Source organism: Ursus arctos, unplaced genomic scaffold (assembly GCF_023065955.2).
Source record: "Ursus arctos isolate Adak ecotype North America unplaced genomic scaffold, UrsArc2.0 scaffold_8, whole genome shotgun sequence".
In the NCBI taxonomy this organism is placed as follows: Eukaryota; Metazoa; Chordata; class Mammalia; order Carnivora; family Ursidae; genus Ursus; species Ursus arctos.
The window spans coordinates 34,020,191-34,046,690 of NW_026623100.1; the positions used below are offsets into that span (position 1 = coordinate 34,020,191).

Consider the following 26,500-nt stretch of genomic DNA (forward strand, 5'->3'; position numbering starts at 1 on the left):
TACTACCCATCACCAGCCTATCCCATTCCCCCACCCCCCTCCCCTCTGTAGCCCTCAGTTTGTTTCTCAGAGTCCATAGTCGCTCATGTTTCATTCCCCCTTCTGATTACGCACCTGCTTTTCTACACAAAACTCCTCCATTTAGCTCCCTGGGAGTTAGTAGGAGTCCTGAGGAGCCTAATTCTCATAGGACCTTGACTCCACAGAGCCCATGACTCCTCTGTCTCTAAGTTTCAGTAGAAGCTGAATGAGATTGAGGCGGTGGCGGTTAAATAAAGGGATCAAATATTTCTGGGTATGTTATTATTGATTACTGCCTAAATGTTGCCCCAAACAACAAACACTTATTTCTCTAAATTTCTGTGGGTTCAGAAATCTGGGCGTGGCTTAGCTGGGAGCCTCTGGGTTGGGATCACTGGTAAGACTTCAGTCAAGGTGTCATATGGGGCTCGGGTTGTCTCAAGGCTCACTTGTAAGCTCATTCATGTGGCTGGTGGCAGGTCTACGGTCCCCACTGGCTACTGGCCAGACATCAGTCCCTTGTCCCAAAAGCCTCTCCATAGGGCTACTCACAATATGGCAGCTATTTGGCTCTAGACGTCAAGAAATCATGCCCACTGTGGAGCCGTAGTCTTTTTTTAACCTAATCTCAGACGTGACACATATCATACTTTTGCCATATTCTATCTATTACAAGTGAGGCAGTAGGGCCAGCCCATGCTCGAGGGGAGGGGATTGCACAGGGCATGAATACTGAATGGCTGGGGTCATTGGGCGTCATCTTAGAAGCTGCCTACCACAACCTTCCTTGTTCTTTTTCAGAATTGTCATGGCTATTGTGGAGATAGACTTTAGAATCAGATTTCCAAATTCAATAAGGAATTCTTTTCAGATTTTTAATTAGAGTACACCAAATTTATAATTTAATTTGGGAACTGCTAACATACAAAATTCAGTCTCATCCAGAAACATACCAGCCCCTCTATCTATTTTGTTCTTCTTTTATGTCCTTTAGCATTTTAGTTTTCTTAATAGGCCTTGCATATTTCCTGTCACTTTTGTTTCTAAGTACTTCATAATTATTGTTGCTCTTGTGGATGGAATATTTTTTTCTTTGCATTTTCTAATTGGTTATTGCTATTGCTGTAAACACAAAAACTACTCCATTTTCCTGTGCTGATCTTTGATTAGCCCAATTTAATGGACTTTTTAGTTTTAATATTTCTTTCACATATTCTAGAGATTTTCTAGTCAAACAATGATGTCATCTGCAAACTTTGGTAGCTTTGTTTGTTCTTTTTAAAAATTAAAAAAAAAAGATTTTATTATATTATTTATTTGAGAGAGAGAGAGCACAAGTGAGGGGAGGGGCAGAGGGAGAAGCAGACTCCCCACTGAGCAGGGAGCCTGATTTGGGGCTCAATCCCAGGACCCTGAGATCATGACCTGACCAACGGAGCCACCCAGGCACCCCCATTCTTTTCCAATATTTGTACCTCATTAATTTTTCTCATTGTATTAAATTAGCTAGAACTTCTAGGACAGTGTTGGTAGCAGAAATGACAGCCAGAATCCTTATCTTGTTCCTGATTTAATGGGAGTGCTTCTGATGTTTCACGATGAGGTATGGGACCTACTGCCATTATAGAAAAAAAAAATCATGGCATTAGAATTTTATAAACAAGGGGCGCCTGGGTGGCTCAGTCAGTTAAGTGTCCAACTCTTGATTTCAGCTCGGGTTATGATCTCAGGGTCCTGAGATTGAGCCCCCTTGTTGGCTCTGCACAGAGCCTGGAGCCTGCTTGAGATTCTCTCTCTCTCTCTCTCAAAAAGAATTTTACAAATGAAACTTTTGTTTCTTATCTGAAGAATCGTATAGAGGAAGAAATGAAGGAAACAAGAATAATAGCTTGGTCCTTTATGCATATATATATATATATATATATATATATATATATATATATAAGTAAGCATAATCTAAGAGCTCTTCAAGAATTGCCTGAGGGTAAGCAAGGATGAGAAGGGTCTCACGACATAAAGCAGGAAAGGTAAGACCCATGATGCTCAGAAAGGAAGATGAGAGTGGCACTTGGGTCACAATTTAGAAAGGTCCTTGATAACACATGTGATATTTATCCAGGAAAGTATTTGAGAAGGCACCAGAACATCTTTTCCAAAGGAGTCAAGCACTAAGCACCTATAAAGAGATCCTAGAGTTGGTCCAGGGGAGTAAAATATTAAGTAATTCTTGGAGATGTTAACATTTAGAATATGTGACATGATATTTTATTGATCACTGAATCTGCTTTCTTCTGTAAACGGGTTTCTAGTTAAATAAGTTTACTTTTATTCATAGCTTATAAAGAATTTTAAAAAGAAAGAATGGTTTTGAATTTATCATACTTTTTAGCATCTACCAAGTATATTTTTTTGGCATTCACCTATTAATGTAATGAATTACATAATATATTTCTAATATTGAACTATGCTTGTATTCCTGGAATAAATCCTGCTTATGATTCTCCTGCTAATATTTATCAAAGGTTTTTGATCTTTGTTCATAAAGGCGATGGGCAAATATTTGGGGAGCTTTCCATCATCTGTTCCTCAACAATTCAATAGTTCCTCAACTTTTGCATAAATCTGGGTTTGGTCCCTTTAAAGAGGAGACCTTTAACTACTTTCTCGTTTATCTATAAGTACTGTGTTTTATACCCCTTTTGGGTCAGTTTTTGTAATTTCCATAAAATGAGACATTTCAAATGTGTAAAAATTTACTTTCACGTTATAAAAATCTCCTAGACAAGGATACGGATACCCCTTTTTTTGATGGCTAAAGCTATCCTCTACCACTGATCTGTTCATTTCCTTCAGAGGTTTCATGCCTTGGAAACTGCCTTAGTAATAGCAGGTGAAGTTCATGGTGATTTGAATGTGTATGGTGGTGGGGTTCTTTTTCTACCACTACCTGGCTGTTTCCTTTATTCTGTTTGCTTTGGTTACCTCCCTGAATCACTGACCACCAACAGGGCAGAATGGAATAGGGGAAATGTTCTAATATCAACATACCAAGATTCTCATCCTAGCTCCAGAACTTACAAGCCTCAAACACACACCATGTCGTGAACAACTCATTCCTCTCAAAATGAGAATCATTACAAAGGGGCCAGTGGCACGAGGTGGGTAAGGTAATCCATAATGATGTTTGGGCTCTTTTCTTTCCCTGATTCAAGGAACACAAGCATAAAAAACACTGTTAAGGATTGAACCCTGCCCCCGCCCCCCATTCATATGTTGAAATCCTAATTCCTAGTCCCTCAGAATGTGCCCTTATTTGGAAATAGGGCCATTGCAAATATAATTAGTTAAGATGAAGTAATGCTGGAGAAGAGTGGGCCCCTATCCAATAAGACTGGTATCCTTATTAAAAGATTTCATTCATAATGAAACATTTGGGCACAGACATGCGTACAAGGAGACCACCATGTAATGATGAAGGCAGAGTTTGGAGTGATGCTTCTACAAGCCAAAGAATGTCAAAGACTTCCAGCAAACCACCAGAGGTGGGGAGAGACAAGGAACCAGTTCTTCCTCATGGCTCTCAGCAGGAAGCAACTCTAACTACACCTTGATCTTGGATTTCAGCCTCTAAGACTTCAAGACAATACATTTCTGTTTTTTAAAGCACTCAGTTCGTGTTACTTTGTGATAGCTGCCCTAGCAAACTGATACAAGCCCTGAGCTAGATGGTGTCTCTGGGAGTATCTCTGGATACGCCAGCATTCCACGCTTCTTGTCTTTGTAAACCAGTACGGCCTATATTAATCAGCCTTTGCTGCAATAATGGTGCAATAACTCTGAAACTTGGAAGCTTAAACCATAAACATTTCTGTTTCACTCATGGGTCTATGGCTGTGGCTCTGCTAAATGCTGCCAGGCTGGGTTGGACTTGGCTCCAAGCATGTGGGAAAGATCCAGGTCTGCTCTCTCTTCTCATTTTGGGACCAAGACTGAAGGGGGCTCCCACGCACTGCCAAGGCTTTTCTCATGGTTGTTCCCATCATCGGTCAGGACGGAGGAGGAAGTCTGGCCACACAACCATTTTGCCTCTCGAAGACCAGTTCACTTTCCGCTAGTGATTCAGGGAGGTAACCACAGCAAACTTCTTCCATATGGCCTGTCTGTGCCTCCCTGCCACCAACCCAAAGGCCCATCCATTTCCTGCCTGGGTATGACTGAGATGCAGAGGAACTGCGTAATTGTCTTGTCCTCATGGGTTCCAAGAGACCAGCTCCTGTGGGGGGATAATCTGAGGCTGGAATTCTACCAAAGCACGGTTGTTCAGCCTTCCACCCGGTTTCTTTGATACGTATACATAGAGAGTACGCTAACAAACCGAGGACACCTTAGAATGTTTCACTAGTGTTCTGGCACTGAGGCGGATATTCTGAACATTTGTGACTTTATAGCCTACCCTATTTGTTAAAATATACATTAACATACGTTACTATCACATTAACGAATTCTGTGTAAGGTTATTTTAAAACACCTTATATTTAGGAAAGTATCTCTATCCAACAGCTAATAATGGCATTAGGGATAAAGGGAAATGTGACAATTTTTGCTTTCTAGATTTAATATGGTTTACATTTTTTTAAATGACAAAACATGTTACTTTTGTGATTAGACAAAACTTAAAGATACTGAAAATATATACTTCATGTACTATTCTTAATTAAACATTATATGTATATATATTCTGTGTATATGTATGTCTGTATATCCCCTTGTTCTTGAGAATAGTATTTGATTCGGGAAGGGAGAAAGAGAGATTGAGACAGAGAACAGGTGCAAGTGAGCACCAGCTCTAGTCACCCGCTGAGCTCGGGAGGGGACGGCATCGCTCGGGAAGGGCGGATGGGGAGGCCGTGGAGTCGAAGAGAAGGTGCTGCCGTACAAGGTGGCATTGCTGTCTGAGTGCCTTCAACTCTTCTCCAGCCCTGCTTACTAAGTGATGGCTTCCATTCTACTTCACCTACTGTGCAGAAAGTCCTAGGCCCTTGTCTTGGTATTTGCCCTTCCTGTCACTGCCCCCTCCCCAAATGCTCTTTAGGTTAATCAACATTAAACACGTTTTCATTAGGTCGGCTGTGTTACTACATTCTGGCTTTTGGTTGGTGATAAAGTGCTTCTGGGCATTGCCATGCATACCCTTGTCTCCCACTCCCCACCACACACACACACACACACACACACACACACACACACACATACACACACCCTTAAAAATGGTCGGAATATAAGACAGTATTGTAACTTATTCAATAAACCATGCAAAAGATTAACCACACATTTTTGAGGTATAATTGGAGTTCAGTCTTCTCCTGTGGGTTTCTCTCCAGGTATAGGGAGCAAAGTACTCTGACACTTGCCCTTACTTCGAATGACATCATCTCCTTGGCCCTGTGCCTGTGTCTGTTCTGGCTGCAGCTCAGGTAACTGTCAGGCAGAACTAGAATCCGCAGAGGAGAAGATGGTTGTGTGAAATCAATGGAATCAGCCCGTATTTATTACAAAGCAACTCCAGATACAACGCAGGAGGGCTGAAGAATCTCAGAAAGCTCAAGATTCTTCCAAAGTTAGAGAGCTTGTTGAGTTCTTAAAGTGAGCTACTGATCCAATTTCAATTTTTAGTTTGTGATGTTGGCTTATTTGATAGGCAAATGGTATCTCATTGTTTTTAGTTGACATTTCCTTTTGTGAATTGCCTATTTGTGTAATCTGCTCATTATTCCTCCGAAGTACTTGTTTTTCCCCTATTACAATGTAATAGTACTTCATATATTAAGAATCGTGACCTTTTCTTTGCAACACTTGTCATAAATATTTTCCCCTGGTTTGACATTTATCTTTTAGTTTTGTTTATGATTTTTCTTTCAAATGTTTTGAATTTTAATGTAGAAATAAATATAAATATCGATTCAGCTTTTCTTTTGGGAGATTGCCTTTTTTTTTGGCTTAGTAAAGCCTTCACTACTCTGAAATCAGATAAATTTTTATCAATTTTTTTAAGTTTCAAATTTTTTTAATTCAACTGTTTAATCCTCCCATATTGCATTTTAGAATATAGTGTGAGATAAAGATCTAAATTAATAATTTTCCCTTTTGGTAGTTGAATCTCCTATTCATTTTTATTGATTAACTCACTCTTTTTTAATTTATGAAATGTAAAGCATAATACAAATCATATAGGTTCATTTAAAAAATTAGAATAAGGAGTAATTGAAATAAAGGGGGAAAAACTTGTATTTTCTTTCTACTCTGAGTTGAATGTTAGCAATTTGCTTTGTTTCTCCAGATATTTTCTTCAATAGATGTGTGCATGCATTTCCCCTCCAAAGGGAATCATATTGCAATATGGTATTGTAACTTGATTTTTTTCCATTCAGTAATATATCATGACTATCTTCCATGTCAATCAATATACTTTCACGGCACTATGTCCTAATTAACTTTTCATTGAAATATACTATACATTCAGAAAAGTGCACATTTCATAAGCGTATTGCTGGATATATTCTTAGCAACAGAACATAGCCATGTAACCAGCTAAACATAAAAGAAGAAGAATATTAATGGTACCTGAAAACCCTCCAAATGGCTCCTTTCAGGGATCTCCCCTCCCTGAGAGTAATATTTACCCCTCTATCCTGACTTCTAGCAGCATAGATTCATCTCACAGCGCTATTTTTGATAGCTTCATAGCGTTGTCACACATAGATGTATCGTAATATGCTTGTTGTGGGTTAAATGGTGTCCTCCCAAAGGATAGGTTGAAATTCGAACCCCCAGTACCTACAAACGTAACCTCACTTGGAGATAGGGCCTTTGCGGATATAATCAAGTTAAGATGAAGTCATTGGGGTGGGTCCTAGTCCAGGCTGACTAGTGTCCTTATGAGAGGAAAAGGCCCCACAAAGACAGAGACACACAGGGGACATGCCATGTGAGGACAGGGGCAGAGACTGGAGTGGTGCAGCTTTAAGCCAAGGACACCAAGGGTTGTTGGCCACCAGCAGAAGCTGAGGAGAGGCAAGGAAGGGATCTTCTCAGAGTCTCAGAGGCACCTGGCCCTGTCAACACCTTGATTTCAGACTTTAGCCTCTGCAACAGTGAAAGAAGGCATTTCTGTTGTTTTAAGTCACCTAGATTGAGGCACTCTGTAATGGCCGTCGTAGGAAACTAATAGATACTTAATTTTGTTGGAGTTGGGGTCTTTGTAACATTTTATTATTTTTTCATACTGTTATGAATATTCCTTCAATTTTTTTTCCTTAGAAGAAACTACAAAAGTGAACTCTTTGTATCAAAGAATGTTAATGGGGAGTATTAGTAAGACAGTGGCTATGAAACATCAAATCACGATCTTTAAGTGCTGTACTTGGTGATATAGTGGATGTGGGTGGCTTCCTTTGTAATGTGTTCTCCTTTAACTCCAGTCTCACCAGGATTCCCTAACTTGTGGGTACAGTGGACTCACATAAAGATATAACTGACTCCTGCCACCATCTGCATAAGGCCGAAAATCCCAGACCCTTATTTCTGGAAGTCTCTGGGGTGAGGGGGGCTGTCATTCAAGATCTCGCATTCTTCCCCTCCTGCCCAACCCCTCAACACATCCACCCATAAAGACTCTGGGGGCCTGGCTGTGCTATTTCTCTTGAGAGAACACCATGTTAATGGAAAGGACCCACGTCAAGGTCTCAGAAGGTGAAACAGGGTACGAGGACAGTGTGACATTCCATGTGGTATTCACTGCCTTAGAACCAGGCCATGTTTCTCAAACAAGGAGAGAAGGTCTTTCTTCCCCACTCTGTACTGGGGGCCCCAAGCCAGCACTACCAGTGTCCCCTGTTTCTCAGAGTCCCATTGCCTCTAGCCTGTCACCGTGGAGCTCAGTCAGGAAGACCAGCGTCTAAGGCAGATACCATGCACCAGCTCCATCCTTGTCCTCAGCTCTCCCCTCCCCCATCCTGATGTGAAATATGCCAGATTGGGGAGTCCACTGAGTTATCAGACTTCACGTCACGACATGTCCAGATCTCAAGAGTGGCCACACTTTACGCTCAAGCTCATCAGGTGCTGTCTTCTTGAACCTTCATAATATTTTAATATTAATAGGTCAAATTTCCCTGTATTACTCTTCTTTTTTCAAAAAAATTCTTAAATGTTATTACCTATTTATTCTTTCAAATAAACATAGGGATAGTTTGGTCAACCATTAAGAATTTGTTAGGAATGGTGTTAAACCAATGAAATTAATGAAAGAACTGACATCTTTGAAGTGTTTGGGCTTCCATCAAGAATGAGGTCATGTCTCTGTATCTACCTGAATCTTCCTTCACGTCTCCTCCTGAGGGATTTGGGGAAGTGGGGAGGAAGGGCAGAGAGAGTCTGAACGACCCGCTGAGTGGGCTTTCGGAAGCCCGTCAAACACTGCTGGCTTGAGTGCTGCAGAGGTAATTGGAAAAGGAAGCAGGATGGGTTCTGAGCCAGCTCTGGGTATTTTCCAGGAATCCTTGATTTTTTTCGTGGCACTGGATGAGAGTGTGTGCCAAGAGAACAAATCTGATGAAAGCAGAAAATAAGCTGATTTAGTAAATTTGCCAGCCAGGACGAACTGCGACGGGAGCCAAGGATCCATGGAGCCAAGCAGCATGGAGAGAGGGGCAAATGACAGCAGGTAGCAAGTGGGAGGTGTTGTGAGTGTGGCCGCTGGAGATGGAGGGTGGGGCCAAAAGTCAGGAGACCGGGATTCCAGTCTGGGCTCTGAAATCATCCCCCTCTGTTCCTTGGGCTAGTGGGCTTCCCTCCTAAGCATCTGCTTGCTCCTTGCTCGACCTAAGAGCGCTCACTGAATGAATTCTGAGGGCTCCTTGGCCTGAGTTTCTATGTGGTATTTCCTAGAGCCTCACAGGGGGTACATGGCTGAAAAACGCCCCAAGACATTAAAAACTTACATGTGTCAACCAAAGGATAGAAAGATAGAGTAAAATGATGAAATGAGAGTTCAGAGGACTTTTTGGATGGCTCTTGCTAGTGGAATAGGAAAGAAAAGAAATCTAAAGTAGCCTAAGGATGTTATTTAAGCGTGAGGGACATCTCCAAAGAAAGTGCTTCTCAAATAAGTTGTTTAATCTTGTTTGGTGAGGGGTCGCTGGGATGGCAAATTCTCTCAGATATTGTGGCTTCTTTTGTATGTGGGATGACGCAAAGCACTTTTGCCCCTCTTGGCAGTAGACTGTAATCATAAGAAAGATTTCTGGGCTGTTGGCATCCTTGGGCTGCAAGTTTGAAGAAAAAAATTATACCATTGGAGTTCCAGATCTTGTTCTTAATTCTTTTCCTTCCTTACCCCCCCTTTAAAAACAAAAACTTTTTTTAGTGCCATATTTTGTTCTAAGCTAAGGTAACCCTGGTTTAATTCTGCCATAGAGACAAACTGTTAATATAGGGCCCTTGGTGGATGTCTGCTTCTCAGATGGAAGGGAGATCTCTTGAAGTCTTTGGCAAAAACTGACACGTAGAGATTGATTTCTCCAAGAGAGTTCCTAATATGACCTACCAGACTGTATCTACTTCCATTATTTCATTTCTTTCATGGGTGTCCTGGCCAATAAGTCATCCCAATTATGTCCTCCAACTCCAGAGGTTATGCAGGACCTCCCTACTCTGAAGCTCAAAAATGTCTTCATTGTGGCTAATATCATTACTAAACTCACACACCATTCCTTGTCAGGTCTTTGAAGGGGAAAGGAAAATTTGAAGTTTTGCATGGTAACCAGTCCCTAAGGTGGCCTCCAAATCAGTCCCCAGTGACCCCCCCCCCCCCTTGGTATTCACACACTTTTGTGGTTTCTTCCCACATTGTACCAGGGCTATTGTGGTTGTTGTTAGTGTTGAATAACATATAACGGAAGTGGGGGTGGGGGGGTGGGCGTCAGCTACGAAGTTGTGAAGTCACTCAGGCAGCCTACACTAGGCTCACATGATGAAGAACCAAAGTCTCCAGCAACAGCCGGGGAAAAACTGAGGCCTGACAACAACCTCATGAGTGAAACTGGGACTGACTCCTCCGTCCAGCTGAGGCTTCAGATGAGACTGCAGCCCTGACTCACAGCTTGACTCCAATCCCGTGACAGACCCCGAGCCTGGCTCCACCTAGCTGAGCCATTCCCAGCTTCCCGACTGTCAGACACTTTGTGAGATAATATATGTTTGTTGTTTTCTGGTGCTGGTTTCAGGGTAACTGAAACAGATAACTCTGTGCTTTGATTTGATTTTTGAGTAGAGATAAATAGATTCAAGAAGACATTTGCTCTATGGAATGCCCACATGTGTGTGAAATGACAAATCAGTATTTGTCTATCCTGTACCAGGCTCTGAACTAAGTCCCTGGATTCCCAAATTTATTTGATAATAAGAATCACCTGGGGTGCTCGTTTAACATACAGATTTCTAGGCCCCTTCCCTGGGTTTGGGGTGGGACCAAGGAATCAGTATGTTTAATTAGCACCCCAGAAAATTCTATCATCAGGCAAGCCTGAGAAATATTGCAAGAAAGGATTCAAAAAAGGAACGAGACATAGCCCCTCTTCAGGTAACAGTGCAAAGTGGAAAGCAAATTGGTTGGTTAAGATCTCATGGAGCAAGATAGGGAAGAATCAGAGTGATAGTAACGGTTGGCATTTATCAGGTTCCTGCTAAGCATCAAGCGTTGTGTCAAACACTTTACCTGTTTTACTGTATTTAATCCTCACAACAACCTTATGCAACAGGAGCTATTGCCATCTGTACCTTATAAATGAGAAAGGTCAGCTTTGGTTACCATATTGCCCAGGGACACACAGCTCCTGTGTAGAGAGCTAGGTGGAAAGGAGGCAGGTGGTGACTCCATATGGCATTCTCTCAACCGCTACCATGTTCCATGTCCCAGGAGACATGAGACTCAGAGAAGTGAAAGCGTTGTGACATTTGTGCAAATGACAGGAGAAGGGGTTCGGGGAAGGATAGGGGCCCTGGGAGAAGATACTGTACACAGTGCTGGAACCTGGCAGTGACTTCCCAATGTAAGCTCAACTCATTTTGTAAATGAAGAAAGGAGCTCCAGAAAGTTTATGGAACTTGCCTGAGGCTTGATAGTGGCAAAGAAGAGTAGAGATCCGGAACCTGAGTAGCCCCCTTTCCATTGTGGACAACTGGAGGTCAAACTGGGATTGACCTTGGATGCCTCGCTAATGAGCTATTCTATAGATCATTTTAACTATTTTAAGTGCACAATTCAATGACATTAAGTGCATTCATCTTCAGAACTTCCTCATCATCTCAAACAGAAACTCTATATCCACTAAACAGTAACTTCCCATCCCCCCTCCCCTGGTTCATACCATTCTACTTTCTGACTCTATGAACTTGCCTATTCCGGGCTACCTCACATATGTGGAATCATATTTGGTTTTTTTATGTCTGACTTATTTCACTTAACATGATGTTTTCAAGAGTCACCCATATTGTAGCATGAATCAATACTTCATTCCTCTCTCCCCCATTTTTTTTATTGTGGTGAAATACACATAACATTTACTATCTTAACTATCCTTAAGTGTACAGTTCAGCGAATCAGGCACACTCACATTATTGTGCGACCATCACCACCATCCATGCCCAAGATTCTTTCCATCTTGCAAAACTGAAGCTCTGTACCCATTAAACAGTCACTCCCCCTTCCCTTAACCCTCCAGCCACTGGCAACCACCATTCCACTCTGTCTCTTTGCTTTGGACTACTCTCAGTATCTCATATAAGTAGAATTCGACAGTATTTGTCTTCTTGTGACTGGCTCGTTTCACTTAGCATTATGTCCTCAAGTTTCATCCATATTGTATCATATGTCATAACTTCCTCCCTTTCGGAGGCTGACTTGTCCCGTTGATTGTATACATCACATTTTGTTTATTCATTCATCTACTGATGCATCCTTGGGCGGTTTCCACCCTTTGGCTGTGGTGAATAATGCTGCTGTGAACATGGGTGCACAAGTAGTTCTTTGAGACCCTGCTTTCAATGATTCTGGGTGTATATCCAGAAGTGAAATTGCTGATCCTATGGCGATTCCATTTTTTAACTTTTGAGGAACTGTCATACTGTTTTTCACAGTGGCTGTCTCATTTTACCTTCCCACCATCAGCACACCAGCGTTCCAATGTCTCCACATCCTCACCAACACTTGTACTTCATTATTTTTTTTAAAGATGAGAAATATTCTCAGGTATGTATATTAAAAAAACATGTATTCTCAGGTATGTATAAAAAAAACCCAAAACCTGTTCATCCGTTGATGGACATTTGGGTTGTTTCCATCTTTTGACTTATTGTGAATAATACTGCTGTGAACACTGATGTACAAGAATTTGAGTTCCTGCCTTTTTTTTTTAAGTGAAACTTCTGGATGATAGGGTATTTAACTTTTGAGAAATCTAGACTTTTGAAGGAGATCCGTGCTCTGTTAAGTTGGCTCTGGTCATCCTAGCCTTCTTCTGGACAGATACGGGTGGGCGGGGGACTCCTTCCTCTCTCCGGCATCCACACTGTCCCCAGCCCCTCACTTCACTGCTTTCGGGAAAGCAGTTCTCTGAGGCTCTGTTACACAGAAGGGCAGGCTGCGGAGCAGAGGCTGACCCTGGTGTGCAGCTGGGCTTGCCCGAGGGAGCGAGGTTTAGGTCGGTCCCAGCGACTCCAGCGAGGGCGGTGCTGTGGGCGGGAGGGGAGGCTCCTGCCGGTTCTTTGAAATCCCACCGGCTAAGCCGGCCGTGTCCGCCCTCTCCGGCGGCGGGAGCTGACCAGGTGAGCCGGCCCACAAGTCCCGGGCCCCGGGGCGGGCACAGCGGGCGGCTGGTGCTCCTGGCTCGGATCCGCGCCGAGCTCCGCGCTGAGCGCCAGCGCCCGGATACTGCCCGCGGCGGTCGTTCCGGAGCTTGAGCGCGGGGAGCGCTCGCCGCCCGGGCCCGGCTGCCTCCGGCGTGTCCTCTCCGCCAGCTGCAGTCTCTGCGTCCCCGACCCTCCCGCCCGGGCGCGACTCCCGGGTCCCCAGCCGCGCGCCTGCCCAGCGACCCCGACGTGACTAGTCCCGCCCCCCGCCCCCTCCGCCTCCCCGAAGCCGGGCCCCCAGTGCGTCCGGGAGACTTGCGGACTCGGCCCGAGCACGCCTCTTCTAATCAGCTGGAGGTGCCCTGGGCTCCCCGCGGCCACCGGGGGCGGGGGCGCCAGGGCGGGGCGGGCCCGGGCCGGGGGTGGCCTTGCCTCGGGGCCCGCGTTCCTGGGATCTGCGGCGGTGGCGCGAGCGCAACTCCCTCCCGAGCCGGTAGAGAAGCCGGAGGAAAGGAGGAAGAGAGGGGACCGGTGCGGTCCCTGCGGGCCTCAGGGAGCAGCAGTTCGTGTCCTCGGGCCCGGATACAGAACCGGGACTTCGTCCGCCCGCCGGGATGCCGCAGGTACCGAGCGCTCACTCCCGGAGAGATGCTCCGAGGACCCCACGCTGCAGGCGCGGCCGCCGGGTGCAGGGGTCCTGAGTGGGGAGAAGGCTTTACAAGAGACTTGCTTTCGCGCTCATTTCCTCGCGGGAGCCGGGCTACCCGTCCCTCTGCCCTTGGAGTAGCCTTCGCGACTCCTTGGAAAAAGCTGGGAGCCCCAGAGGGCTTCTCAGCAGGGGCTGCAGAGAGGCTTCCAGTGATCCGCCGGGTCTGGCCAGGGGGCGAGCGCTCAGCGCCAGGGCCCCAGGGGACACCGGGTGGGAACGGAATGGGGTTCCTCTTCAAGAGGCAAGAATACAAAAGAAGAGATCGCAGGACAATTTCTCCCGAGTGCTAAATCTCCCAACACCCCCCGCGCCTGGAGAAGTGTTTATTACCCTTTGTTTTAAAAACCTGATTTGGAGCCTTCCAGGTAGCATGCTTGGAGAGTACCCCGGGGCGGGGGGGGGGGGGGAGGGGGGCGTGCCTCGGAGACACACGGGGCCTGAAAGGGGTGAGGACTATCCCACCAAGGATTGCAGCTGTACCTGTGGGGACCCCAAGACTCGGCCCCTTCTGACCTTCAGCTCACGGTTGTGCTCACACCTGACAGGGGCAAAGGGCAGGGACTGAGCGGGACAGAACTGATGGCTCAGAGGAAGGGAAAAATGTGAGAAAAATGGGGGTGAGGAGTTGGGGGAGAGAGGCAGGTAGTGGCTGGGCCTCACTGGGGCGCAGAATGACTTTACCCCGGGTCCCCCAAAGACAGGCTCTGGAGAGCTCACCAATGAGGAGTGTGGACGGCAGGCTTTCCCAGGGTACAAGGGCTGCTAGGTGTCTCTGGGTTCCAGGAGCCTCGGGTTTCCCATGCCTGCCTGCCCTGTCCGGGACATTGGACATGCTCTCCAGACCCCAGCCTTCCTACATCTCAGCAACGAGGTCTGATGTTTGCAGGCTCTGGGCTGGCCTGGGACTGCAAGCAGAGGGCAGGGGTTCCTCCTGGTTTTGGGTAGCCAGCAGTGCAGTTCCCCCCTCCCCATGTGCTGCCGTCGGGTCATCTGGGTCAGGATTCCCCTCCCCTTCCTTGTGGCTGACTAAGGAGGCCTGAACACTCAATAGTAATTCTTTGCAGTCCTGGGGTGTAACACCCTCCCTCTCAAGGGAGCTCCCTGCTTTACAGATGTTATTGATCTACTGCCTGGAAGATGTTGAAACTCTGAGTGTTTAAGTCTTTACCTCAGGACACACCACCAGTCAAGGAAGGGTTTGCTCCAGAGCCCCCTCGCTAAGCCATTCCGTGATTTAGGCAGTGACTTCAACCTTGAAGCCTCTGTCTGGGGACAGGCCTTGTTAAATGCTGTGCCTGACTATAGGGTCACAGCAGACTTGGACATGGGGCAGGAGACCCAGGGAGGAGAGGGGAAAGGGGGCTGCCAGGTAGGCTTTGGGATTTTAGAGCCATGTTCTGCCAGAGGAAAGAGACCAGCTTGGGGAGCAGACAGGCTTGTCTCATAGATGGCTGATGACATTCAGAATAATTTCTTTTAAGCCACAGAACTGGACAATTTCACAAAGACTAAGTTCAAGCTGTTCGGAAGAGAAGTAGAGTTTGGAGCAGGTCACTTCCATTCTTCAACTTCCCCCACTCAACTTTGGTCCTTTGCAACATTTCAGATCTTCAATGGAGATGAAATAAATTGAGCCAGTGCCTGGTTGTGTCTATAGCAATCCAGCCCTCCCTGAATGAGTGAGTATGTGGTTTTTATTCATTTGTTTCTCTCCCTGGTTCCTTTATTTCCACTCCATCACTCAGTGTTCGTTCTGAGCAGGTGGCTCGTGGGTCTGATTGGGTTACAGGATGGTATTAAATTTGGCCAGCTCGCTCACATGTGTAGCCAACTGTTTGTATGTCTTTCAAAGGCTTAGAATGGAGCTCGGATACTCTACCCCAAGATGCCGGCAGACACATTCTAACTCATTAAAGGAGAGCTGAGTGTAAGCAGAGAGGGGAGAAGACATCAGCCTCCCACACACCACCTCAGAGGAATTCCAAGCAGGGTTGCTCAGAGCACCGCCTGGCCAGATGGAGATCACCACGGGGGTCACGGATGAGAACGCCACCAACACCTCCACCAACTTCCTTCCTGTGCTTGCCCCCCATGGAGCCCAAGCTGCTTCCTTGCCATTCAACTTCAGCTATGGTGACTATGATATGCCTTCGGATGAAGATGAGGATGTGACCAATTCCCGTACTTTCTTTGCTGCCAAGATCGTCATCGGCATGGCCCTGGCGGGCATCATGCTGGTCTGTGGCATCGGCAACTTCGTCTTCATCGCGGCCCTGGCCCGCTACAAGAAGCTGCGCAGCCTCACCAACCTGCTCATTGCCAACCTGGCCATCTCGGACTTCCTGGTGGCCGTCGTCTGCTGCCCCTTCGAGATGGACTACTACGTGGTGCGCCAGCTGTCCTGGGAGCACGGCCACGTCATGTGCGCCTCTGTCAACTACCTGCGGACCGTGTCTCTCTACGTCTCCACCAACGCCCTGCTGGCCATCGCCATCGACAGGTGAGTAAGGCGGCACAGAGACAATAGCAAAGGGGCGTTGGACCTGCCCCTTCCTGTACAGCAGGTGGGGACTGATGAGAGACATCTCTGTTCCCCACCATGCGGATGCAGGGGGGGGTCAAAGTGGGCCCATTGGCGGGATAGTAAGGAGAGTGCTAGTTTTCCAGCTGTGGGCAGACAGAGGAAGTAGAGCTCGTTAGAGCCGAGCAGTGGGAAGGCTTTGACCCCTCTGCTCTGGACATGCTCCTAGATGTACTGCTTAAGTTCTGGGGGTACACAGACAGGCATGAGGAGGTGTGGGGGACAAGTGTGAGTTCCAGGCGGGTACCTCTTGAGTCAACTGGGAAATCCTGAGGAAGATTTTCTCAAAGTACAAGCAGCCCTCCCCCAGCCCCCAACACCAGTTGATTTTAAAATAAGATTGATGATTTGTTTTGAACAAAATAGAACAAAGAAAAAGAAAAAAACAAAAAGAAAAAAAGATAACATACTTTCACGTGTTCTTTGCTGTTGCGTAATCAGTTTGCTCCTTTGCATACATTTGCATGTGACGGTATGGAAGACCTGTTTCTGGTGATGGTAAATCAAACCAGTAAGAGCAGTCTATGCAAATCTTTCTTCTGTTGTGTGTAGTCCTTTCATTTAGGACAATCACTTGTGCTAAGGGACCAGGGTGGTTTTGTTCCCCCAGGACAATCTTTGCAAGCCCCTCCGCCCAAGGTTTACTCTCATTTACGAAGCACCATGGTATAGTCCAGAGACAGTTGCCCGGAGGCTCAGGGCCTCCATGTACTTGGATCTGAACAGCCCGTCTCTCTCCCTGAACCCAGAGAGCCTGGAGCCCAGATGCCCTCCCAGTTTCGTGGCCTCAGGGCTCTGGTGGAGTTTAGCCTGCCCCTTGCCATCAGGACCTCCCAGGGCAGTGTTCCAGGGAAGAGCACAGCAGATAGAACCTATTTTCTGAAGCCAAAGGCAGAGCAACCAAAGATTGGATAACCTGAAAACAGGCCACTACCCAAGACAGGGGGTCAACCTGTTCTCAAGAAGAAATCTGGCTTTAAAAGCATTAAAGGTTGGGGCCTTCGTCTCCTTTCTCATGGAAGGAATGGCGAGGAGCCCCGGCTCGGTCACCTGTAGAAAGAAGGTGCTCAGAGTTTTCATCCTTGCAGAGGGCTACTTTGGCCAGGGTCCTCCACAGGAGTCTGGGAGCTCCACGCCATTTTAGCCACCCAGGAACAGACCCTGGGTGAATCAGGAAGAGGACAGTCAAGCAGAGTATCTGTCCCTAAGTCCCTTTCAGGGCTCTCCAGGAGGAGCTCCAGGAACCTTGTCTCTGACCTTTCTGAAAGTAGAGGTTGAAAACATAGAGGGTCCTTCCCTGAAGTTTCACTCCAGCAAGACATCTTTGCAGAGGGGGTGCTCTCAGCCACTAGAAGTGGGGTAGGTTAGTGCCTGCTTTGGGGCAGGCCCCTGTTTCCTGGGCGAGATCCATTTTACGATGCAGGGGCCCACTTGTGGGAAGGGGTCACACGGCAGGAGGGAGTGGCTTCAAGGGGGACAGAGGCCAGGATAAGTTAAGGGGCATGGGGTTATTCTGAACATGTAAGAGGTGATGTCTGTGTCAATCAACCCACCTCCATCTATTGCATTTTTTCACATTCGATTCCTACATTTATACCAAACTCAGCTTGTCTGAAATCCTGCAGGCATTTCTCTTGCAGTGTGCGTTTGTGTAATGCAATTTAGATACAATAAAAAGGTTCATTGCAGAACAATGCCCTGCACGTGGGACTGTTATGGCTTATGGTGGGTTTGTGATTGGAGACTTAAAGCCAGACATTGGAGGAAAGCGCTGTTGCCTACACAGGCCATCCAGGGGCCTTGGCCACCTAACGGGCTGCTCCAAGGTGTGAAGTTCCTTTACTGATGTTGTGATCTTTGCTTCAAAGTATTTGTATGTGTTTTTACCATCTAATTTCAGTTTTGTGGAACAGGACCTCATTGATTTTTGACTGGCCTTGTGTGTTGTTCAGGATTTAATCAGGGAATTTCAGGTTCTATTTGGTTAGTTTGGGGCAACTCATTTTTATCTCGATCTAACAAATACACTCCAGTTATGAAAGTGCCTTTATTTTTGTTTAATGAAATTGCAGGGGTTGCGTTAGTGGTTATTCTGCCAGGATTCAGACCCCTGCTGCAGCACCTGTTAGTGGCAGACCCCCTGTGAGTTCTTAACCATCCCTCTGCCTCAGTTTTCTCATATGTACAATGGGAATAATAAGAAAACCTAAGGTAGCGGGTTGCCTTGAGGATGAAGGGATTAAAGGAAGCAAGTATGTAATTGTTTAGAACAAGACTTAAACCAGAGTAAGCAAAAGCGAACAGCGGATCTTATAATTCTTAAATTAACCCTTCCAGGAACAACAAAACAAACCCAAGTGAACTAATGAAACTTTTCGAGTGGCTAACCTCTTCATTTTCATTGAAGTGATTGTTTTTAGGATGTGATGTTAGAAAAAAGGTAAGACAAGGTTGCTAAGAAACGCAGCTATGAAGATACAGCGGAACAGAACTAGTTACGTTCTAGCCTCTCTGTTTCTGAGCTTGGTTCCAGGGTTCTCGTAGACAGCTACACTAGCACAACTCCGTTGTCGCGGCTCTCTCTCCCTTCCTCCAGCAAGCCTTGGTTTACAGGACCTGTCAGTGCTTACCCGCCTCACCTCCGCCCTGTTCACTCCTGCCTGGGCTCCTTGCCTCGGTTCAGTGTCTCTTGGCTCTGCCGAGCGGCCACCGCTCCTCCCCGCACAGTCTGTGCTAAACTCATTCATCCAAGCAGCGCGTCTTTGTCTTCCTTTTTGTTTTTTTAAAGATTTTTATTTATTTACTTAGAGAGAGAGAGCGCGTGAGTGCACGAGCAGGGGGCAGGGGTAGTGGGAGAGAGAGAAGCAGGGTCCCCACTGAGCGGGAGCCTGATGTCGGGCTCCATCCCAGGACCCTGGGGTCGTGACCTGGGCCGAAGGCAGACTCCCAACCGACCGAGCCCCCCAGGCGCCCCCAAACAGCGGGTTTTTGTAGAGCCACTATGATGTGGCAGAGACCCGTCCAAGCACTGGGGGTACCACGGGGCAGGAGAAAAACATCTCCTCGCCTTCGTGGGGCTTTTACCCACAGGAGTGGAGAGAGATAACAGTCAGGCAAACAAACAAAAATAATTTCAGAAATGCTCTGAACAAAAAAGACAAACACTGAAAGGGACGGAGGATGGGAGCTGCTCCAGGTACGTCGTTGTCAGGAAAGTGTCCCTGAGGAGAAGGCATTTTAAGGGAACACTGAAGGAAAAAAAAAAAAAAAAAAAGCCAGCCGTGTGAAGATGGGGAAAACGCATTCCACACAAAGGAAATTATCAGTGCAAAGGCCCCAAGACAGGAACAAACATGAAGTGTTCTAAGAACAGAGAAAAGGCTCCTGTGGCCTGAGGGAAGAAAGCAGGGCTGCAGCTAAATTAATCTTCTGTCTCGTACACATCTCCCCTCTCTTGCTCAAAAACCCCTACTAACTCCATTGTCTACAAAATAGGCTCAAATCCCTTCGTCTTTTATTATGATTATTGAGTCCCCAACGGCCTCTCAGTCTCAGGCTAGGTAAACACATTTATGTCCTATTTTCTAAAAGAGGCTGCCATCTTTTTGAGACCTGTCACGATGGCTTGTTACATTTCTATTCATCCAGGGCCAAGCACTTGCTGAGAGTGAAGTTTTACTAAAATCCTAGGTGCCCAGAATTCACTGACAGCAAAAAGTTACAAAAGAAACTGAGTTATAAAAGTTACAAAAAGAGCTGAGCTCTCCAGGAGCTTACCATCCCGGGGAGAGGGAGGGGGATGGTGGAACTAACACTTAAGAGACAGAACATAAAGTAAAGGATAAATCCCACATGAAATTTACGGAAGGGTGACATCATTGTGTACTAGAGTAGTCAAAGGAGGCTTCATGGAGGAGGTGGACTTTTAACTGGCCTTCAGCAAATGACAATCAGGACAGGAGAGGTTTTCCACAAGGGTAGGGCAGTGTTTGCAAAAGACGAGGTGGGAATGCTTGAGGTATGAGGTCCCTTGAGGTATGAGGTCTGTGGGATCCTCGGGGGCAAGGAACAGAAGCAAAGTCAAAATCAGAAAGGATAGGGTCATATTCCAGAAGATCTCAAAATCTAGGTAAAGAAGTCAGACCTGATGGAGCGGGGAGCTGAAAAAGATCATCAGAGGACTCTGTCCCCCAAGGTCTGGGTTCCCTCTTCGATGTGGAGACACCTGCACTGGCCTCAATGTGTAATGCATAGATCCCAGAGCATGTGGGACACCGGGGGACACTCCCTTCTTTACCCAGAATCCAGAGGATATAGCCAGCCAGCCTGCCCACTGCCCACTCTTGTCTTCTGTCTGCATGGGGCCAGCTAAGGCTGAGTATCTGTGTTCAGTCTTAGGAAGCACAAATGCTGTCCTGTGAGCTCATTGATGGGGCTGACTGGCCCGAGGAGCGGGTTCTGAATTCCCTGATCATCTCATGAATGGCCTAGAAGCTGCTGCAAGCATCATCTCCATGGTTTGATCTGGGGCTGGGTCCTGGGGATGGAGGGAGCCTGAATACTCTTTGCTTAATCACCCAGCCCACCATCATCACACAGTCACTGCCTGGATGTTTCTTTGTCCAGCAGCCTTCATTCTTTGTTCTCTGGGCAATGTTGGCTCTAAGTGGATCTGGACCTGAGCCATTATACTGGTAGACACAAAGGGCAAGCCAAGGGCATACGTGTAGGTACGGAAAAGTTGCTGCCAGTTGCCCGACTCCTTGGAACACCGATAGATAAAAACCGACTGTGATAGAGAGAAAAGAGAAGGATGGTAGGATTCTGCTAGGATGCCAGGAGGGTAGGAAGAAGGGGTGTTGCTTGCTCTGATAGGAAAGGGAGGGGGACAAGAGGGGGATTGGAGACCCAACTGGATTCGGAGCGAGATATGGTTGGGTCTGCATCATGGTTGTGTCGGTTTCTAGCTGTGTGGCCTTTTGGCAGGTTATTTAACTTCTCCAAATCTCAGCTTGCTCATTTGTGAACTGGCCATCTTTGTTCTCTTACCTATTCAATACACTTGGGGATATGTAATGAGAAAGTGCATTTAAAAATGCTCTGTATGGGCGCCTGGGTGGTTCAGTCAGTTAAGCGTCTGCTTTCGGCTCAGGTCATGACCCTGGGGTCTGGGGATCGAGTCCCGCAGTCCCGCATCGGCTCCCTGTTCAGCAGGGAGTCTGCTTCTGCCACTCCCCCTGCTTGTTCTCTCTCTCAAATAAATAAATAAAGTCTTTAAGAAAATGCTCTGTAAATTGTAAGCTGCTTTACGAACAGAAGCAGGTATTACTATGCTAGAGTTCCGGAGTTGTGATCTTAGCACAGCCGAGGCTGCTGGCAATCCTTGAAACAGTTTTGCAATTTTCCTTTTGGTAAATGTATTGGGAGGGCCTCTTGCACAGCTCCTAGTGCTGACCCTGGGGATGGAGTCGGGGTGAAGGCCGAGAGAGCCAGGATGGGATAAACATCCGATGGGGAGTCCCAGGTTACCCTGAAGATTAATTTTGATGTGAAGATAAAGAGATCCAATAAAACAGACAGTAGCAGAGAACTTGAAAATGAAGTATTTGCCAATAACAGGTAAAAAAAAAATTGCTACTTATACAGAATAGCTCTGAAAAAAATACATTTTAGGTTGCTAACCATTTCTTGTAAATTAGAAGCCTATGATTGTTTATATGCAGTTGGTGCCAGCAGACCGGGTCTGAAGACCCAGAGAGGGTCCCGCAGGACCAGCCAAGAGGGTCCCTGGCTGCACGCTGGGTAGAAAGCAAACACAAGCCAGCGCAAGGTGAAAGCAGTTTACCGAAGGCTTGGAGAGCGTGCAGGGACAGAGTGGGAGACTCAGAAAGGAAAGGAGAAAATCTCTCCTTTGTTCGAGGTCTGGGGTTTTTCTTGGGGACCGTGGTCTAGTATACGTGTCCTCCCAGGCATCCAGGAACTGGTTAGAACAAAGACCAGGGCCCACGTGTTACTCCTTGGAGCTGGGGGTCTTCGCGTTGAGATGTCTGGAGCTGGTGGTCTGGAATATGCATATGATGGCTTCGTCAGGTCATTCTCACCTGGTCTTTCCTTAGGTGGTATCTATTCTAAAGAAATCATTAACTCCTTGTCCCTTCCAAGGGGACATATACTTTTGGCATTATGAGGTGTGTGTAACGTGGGGGTGCAGTTCCCAGCAAGAACAGAAGCAGGAAAAGAAGCAAAGAGCAGATTTTTATGGAGTCCTATAGTTGCCCTATCTCACAGTGTCTAACGAGCCGCGCAGTATCTCTGTGAGGCTGGCGAGGCAGGTGATATTCCCATGCTACAGATGAGTAAGTTGAGCCCACAGGGCTAAGAAAAATGACTCAAATTCACTTATCAAGTATGTGGCAAAGCTGGAATTAGATTCTTGGTCTTCTGACTCCTAGGTCGGCATCCTCTCCTGCTTGTTCATTGAAAAAAACACTCTGACCTTGAAACATCACAGAGACTGAGGAAGTTGCCATTGAGAAAGGGAGGGATAGAAGTATATAGTGAAAATCCATATAGTATAGAAATATTCTTTGACAGAGTAATCACTAGAACATGGTGGGACAGATAAAGAGGGAGGGAGCGAGTGAGAGCAAAGATACTAACTCTTAGTGTTTGTTACGAATCTGAGCGAGTTTGGTGCACTCTGTATAGTGGGAGCACTGCCGTCCTTATGAAGGGCCCATACACGTGCATTGATAGGCTCATCGCCAACAGTCCCATTCCACCTTCAGTGCCCGGAAGATTGGCCAGAGTGACAGGGACTGTTGCCGGTGGCAGAGCACTCAAGCAGCCAGCTGGGTGTACAGAGAGCGGACCCAACCCATCAACGTCATCTCGCATCTCCACAAGAGAGCAGCAATCTCACGCCCGCGAACTCTCCAAATGACACTCGGTGGAGCTGGCTGCCTGTGTTTGGGGGAAGAGGGACACAAACGGCAGGAATATAATCAGAAAAAAAAATAGGAACGAACTTCTTCTTCCAATCAAAATCCCAAGAACGATGACCTCAAAGGGATTGGTTTCAAAGGAAATAGAGTCAGTCTGGCTTTCCCTCAGGCTTCTCTCACATTTGCTCTTGGCTCCACCTGGGATAAGCCAGGGACACGTGAGAATGTGTTTATTTCCAGCATTGTTTAGCCATTCCCGCCCACTTCACTCTCCATCTTGCTCCTTCTCCAACTTCTACCCCCTGCCAGACACAGAAAGTCTTCCAGGAAACCAGAGCTCTCTGGGAAGGAGGCTTTCATACCACACAAATGACTCACATCCCCCAGAAAGTGCTCTCTCTTCGTTCCTGGACCACTATGGCAACAGCAGTGTGGTTTTTGGGGAAAGAACAAAAGCAATATCTTTTACTGTCTGGTGCTTTGTGGTTAAAAAAATACATTCATATATATTCTTGATTGATTTTTCACATCAACCATGAGATAGGGTTAAATGTTTTCTATCAAGGGTCCTGGGGTATATGACTTTGAGAGAGTCATTCATCTGTCTCCAGGCTCCATTTTTACACCTGAAATATAAGGTACATGGTCACGCGCTCTTCCGTCACCTTTGCATATAGAGCAATACTTTTAAAAATGTGGAATGAAGACAAAACTTTGCCCACTGCTTCCACCGGAAAGGGCAAGTTCTCCCGACACTCTTTGGAATTATCAGGCCCTCTTAGCTCTAAACGGTGGGGTTATCAGGATGAATGGCCCTGGAAACAGGAAGGACCTGGGAACAGTGCCAGGCCAGAAACCAATGGGAGGCATTACTACCACATTTAATAATAGTTACCATTTATTGAGTATATATCATATTTAAAACTGTGCCAAAAAATTGCGTACACATTGGCACAACCAAGCAACTTAACTTTTGCAGGTAAGAGAACTGAGATTCAGTGAGATTAAACGAAACCTGCCCGAGTTTGCAGCAGCTAGGAAGGGGTAGAACTGGGGTGTGCTCTCAGGCCTGCTTTTCTTGAGAGCCCACATCGTTGTTTCTCGTCCACACCTACCATTCGGTCGCACCTTCTAATGTTGCCCAAACAATATCATCACCCAGAACGTCCTCGTCACCGTGCTTGACCCTATTTCTGTCCTTGTTCTAGATACCTGGCCATTGTCCACCCACTGAGACCCAGGATGAAGTATCAAACGGCCACTGGCTTGATCGCCTTGGTGTGGGTGGTGTCGGTCCTCATCGCCATCCCGTCGGCCTACTTCACCACGGAGACCGTCCTGTTCATCGTCAAGAGCCAGGAGAAGATCTTCTGCGGCCAGATCTGGCCGGTGGACCAGCAGCTCTACTACAAGTCCTACTTCCTCTTCATCTTCGGCATCGAGTTCGTGGGCCCCGTGGTCACCATGACCCTGTGCTACGCCCGGATCTCCCGCGAGCTCTGGTTCAAGGCGGTGCCGGGCTTCCAGACGGAGCAGATCCGGAAGCGGCTGCGCTGCCGCCGGAAGACGGTGCTGGTGCTCATGGGGGTCCTCACGGCCTACGTGCTGTGCTGGGCGCCCTTCTACGGCTTCACCATCGTGCGCGACTTCTTCCCCGCCGTGTTCGTCAAGGAGAAGCACTACCTCACGGCCTTCTACGTGGTCGAGTGCATCGCCATGAGCAACAGCGTGATCAACACGCTGTGCTTCGTGACCGTCAAGAACAACACCGTCAAGTACTTCAAGAAGATCGTGCTGCTGCACTGGAAGTCTTCCCACAACGGCAGTAAGTCCAGCGCAGACCTGGATCTGAAAACCACGGGGCTGCCGGCCACCGAGGAGGTGGACTGCATCCGACTGAAATAACCCGCTGGACCCTTCCAAGTTTAAACAAAGACAGAGCCTTGGGACGCTGACCGGTGTCCTGGGATACACACCACCAACGAGAACCCTTGGTTTGCTGCAGAGGGCAGAGTGAACAGACAACTGTGTGAACGCCGTGTTCCAGGAGCTCAGAATTTCTAAAACTGATGTGACTAGATACCAGCCCCAGGGGCCAACATTCACTGAATGGCTAATTTGCGCAGAGTCGGCACTGATGAAACCCATATGTGTTGACAACATTTAACTGGCAGAAAGAAATTGGGATCAAGCCAAGAAAAATTTTGGGGTGCAGAGAGCCTGAAATGAGAGGCTTTCCAGAAGGGAACCCAAGTAGGAGTCTAGGACTGTGGTACATGTGTTTGTAGGGTGATGGGGTCCCTGACCATCTCAGCTACTCATCAGATACTGATGTAGCCCATCTCTAGAATTGTCCTTAGGCTTGAGTTTACTCTTGACATTTGTGGGGTTGGAACAAGAATACAAAACAGGCTCCTGGTTCTTTCTTCAACCCTTCTATTCTCATCTCTGGTCCTGACTCTCACTGTGAGGAGCCTTATGTGCATGCACATAGACACCCAACTTTGTATGGGCCAGTTCTGGCCAAAACCTCCTCCTCAGCACTGCTCCACGGCTACCCCTTGGGTTTCTGGCTGTGGCCATACATGGTGACGGTCATCATCATCAGAAGCCACATAGACCCTGGAAGCCATTTGGTCAAGGTATTAAGGGGTTCTGGGTATCGGGGCGCCTGGGTAGCGCAGTCGTTAAAGCGTCTGCCTTTGGCTCAGGGCGTGATCCCCGCGTGCCGGGATCGAGTCCCACATCGGGCTCCTCCGCTGGGAGCCTGCTTCTTCCTCTCTCACTCACCTGCTGTGTTCCCTCTCTCGCTGCCTGTCTCTCTGTCACATAAATAAATAAAATCTTAAAAAAAAAAAAAAAAAAAAAGGGGGTTCTGGGTATCTTGACTTGCTCCAGGGAAGGCCTAGGCTCAGGATGAGTATGTTCTCTTGGCTCCATGGACTTCTCATCCCAAAGGGAGAAGTGCAAATGGCAGACCTCTGAGAGCCTGGGAGGCTCAGGGCAGGAGCTCAGATTTTCTAGGTCAAAGGATGATACTGCTTCTACCTCTCAGTTATTCTGGCTTGGACCAATTAGGATTCCCCTTAAGTCCTTCTTTTCTTCCTTCTCTTGTATCCATGCTTATGAAACATTGAGTCTTTGAAAGTAGACACAACACCTCATGGATATGGCGGTCAGCCATTCTCCATTTCCACCAGCTCTCACCCTCACTGTTACGATTTGAGGGCAAGATGTGTTTGTTACGAGTGCCTGAAACCCATCACAGTTATTAATCCTTTGGAATAAGACTTGCTTTTCTTTTAAAATGGATGTACCCTTGGGACAGATAACCCACCA

General features: G+C 46.9%; 1 protein-coding gene across 1 annotated transcript; it reads left to right on the plus strand.

Moving 5' to 3' along the window:
* The first annotated feature begins 13,268 nt into the window (after positions 1-13,268).
* Positions 13,269-26,029, plus strand: PROKR1 (prokineticin receptor 1). The gene is made up of 4 exons (XM_026484236.4): positions 13,269-13,550; positions 15,243-15,315; positions 15,489-16,136; positions 24,370-26,029. The coding sequence occupies exons 3-4, from the start codon at positions 15,652-15,654 to the stop codon at positions 25,064-25,066; spliced, it is 1,182 nt and encodes a 393-aa protein (XP_026340021.2). The 5' UTR covers positions 13,269-13,550; positions 15,243-15,315; positions 15,489-15,651; the 3' UTR covers positions 25,067-26,029.
* The last annotated feature ends 471 nt before the right edge of the window (positions 26,030-26,500 follow it).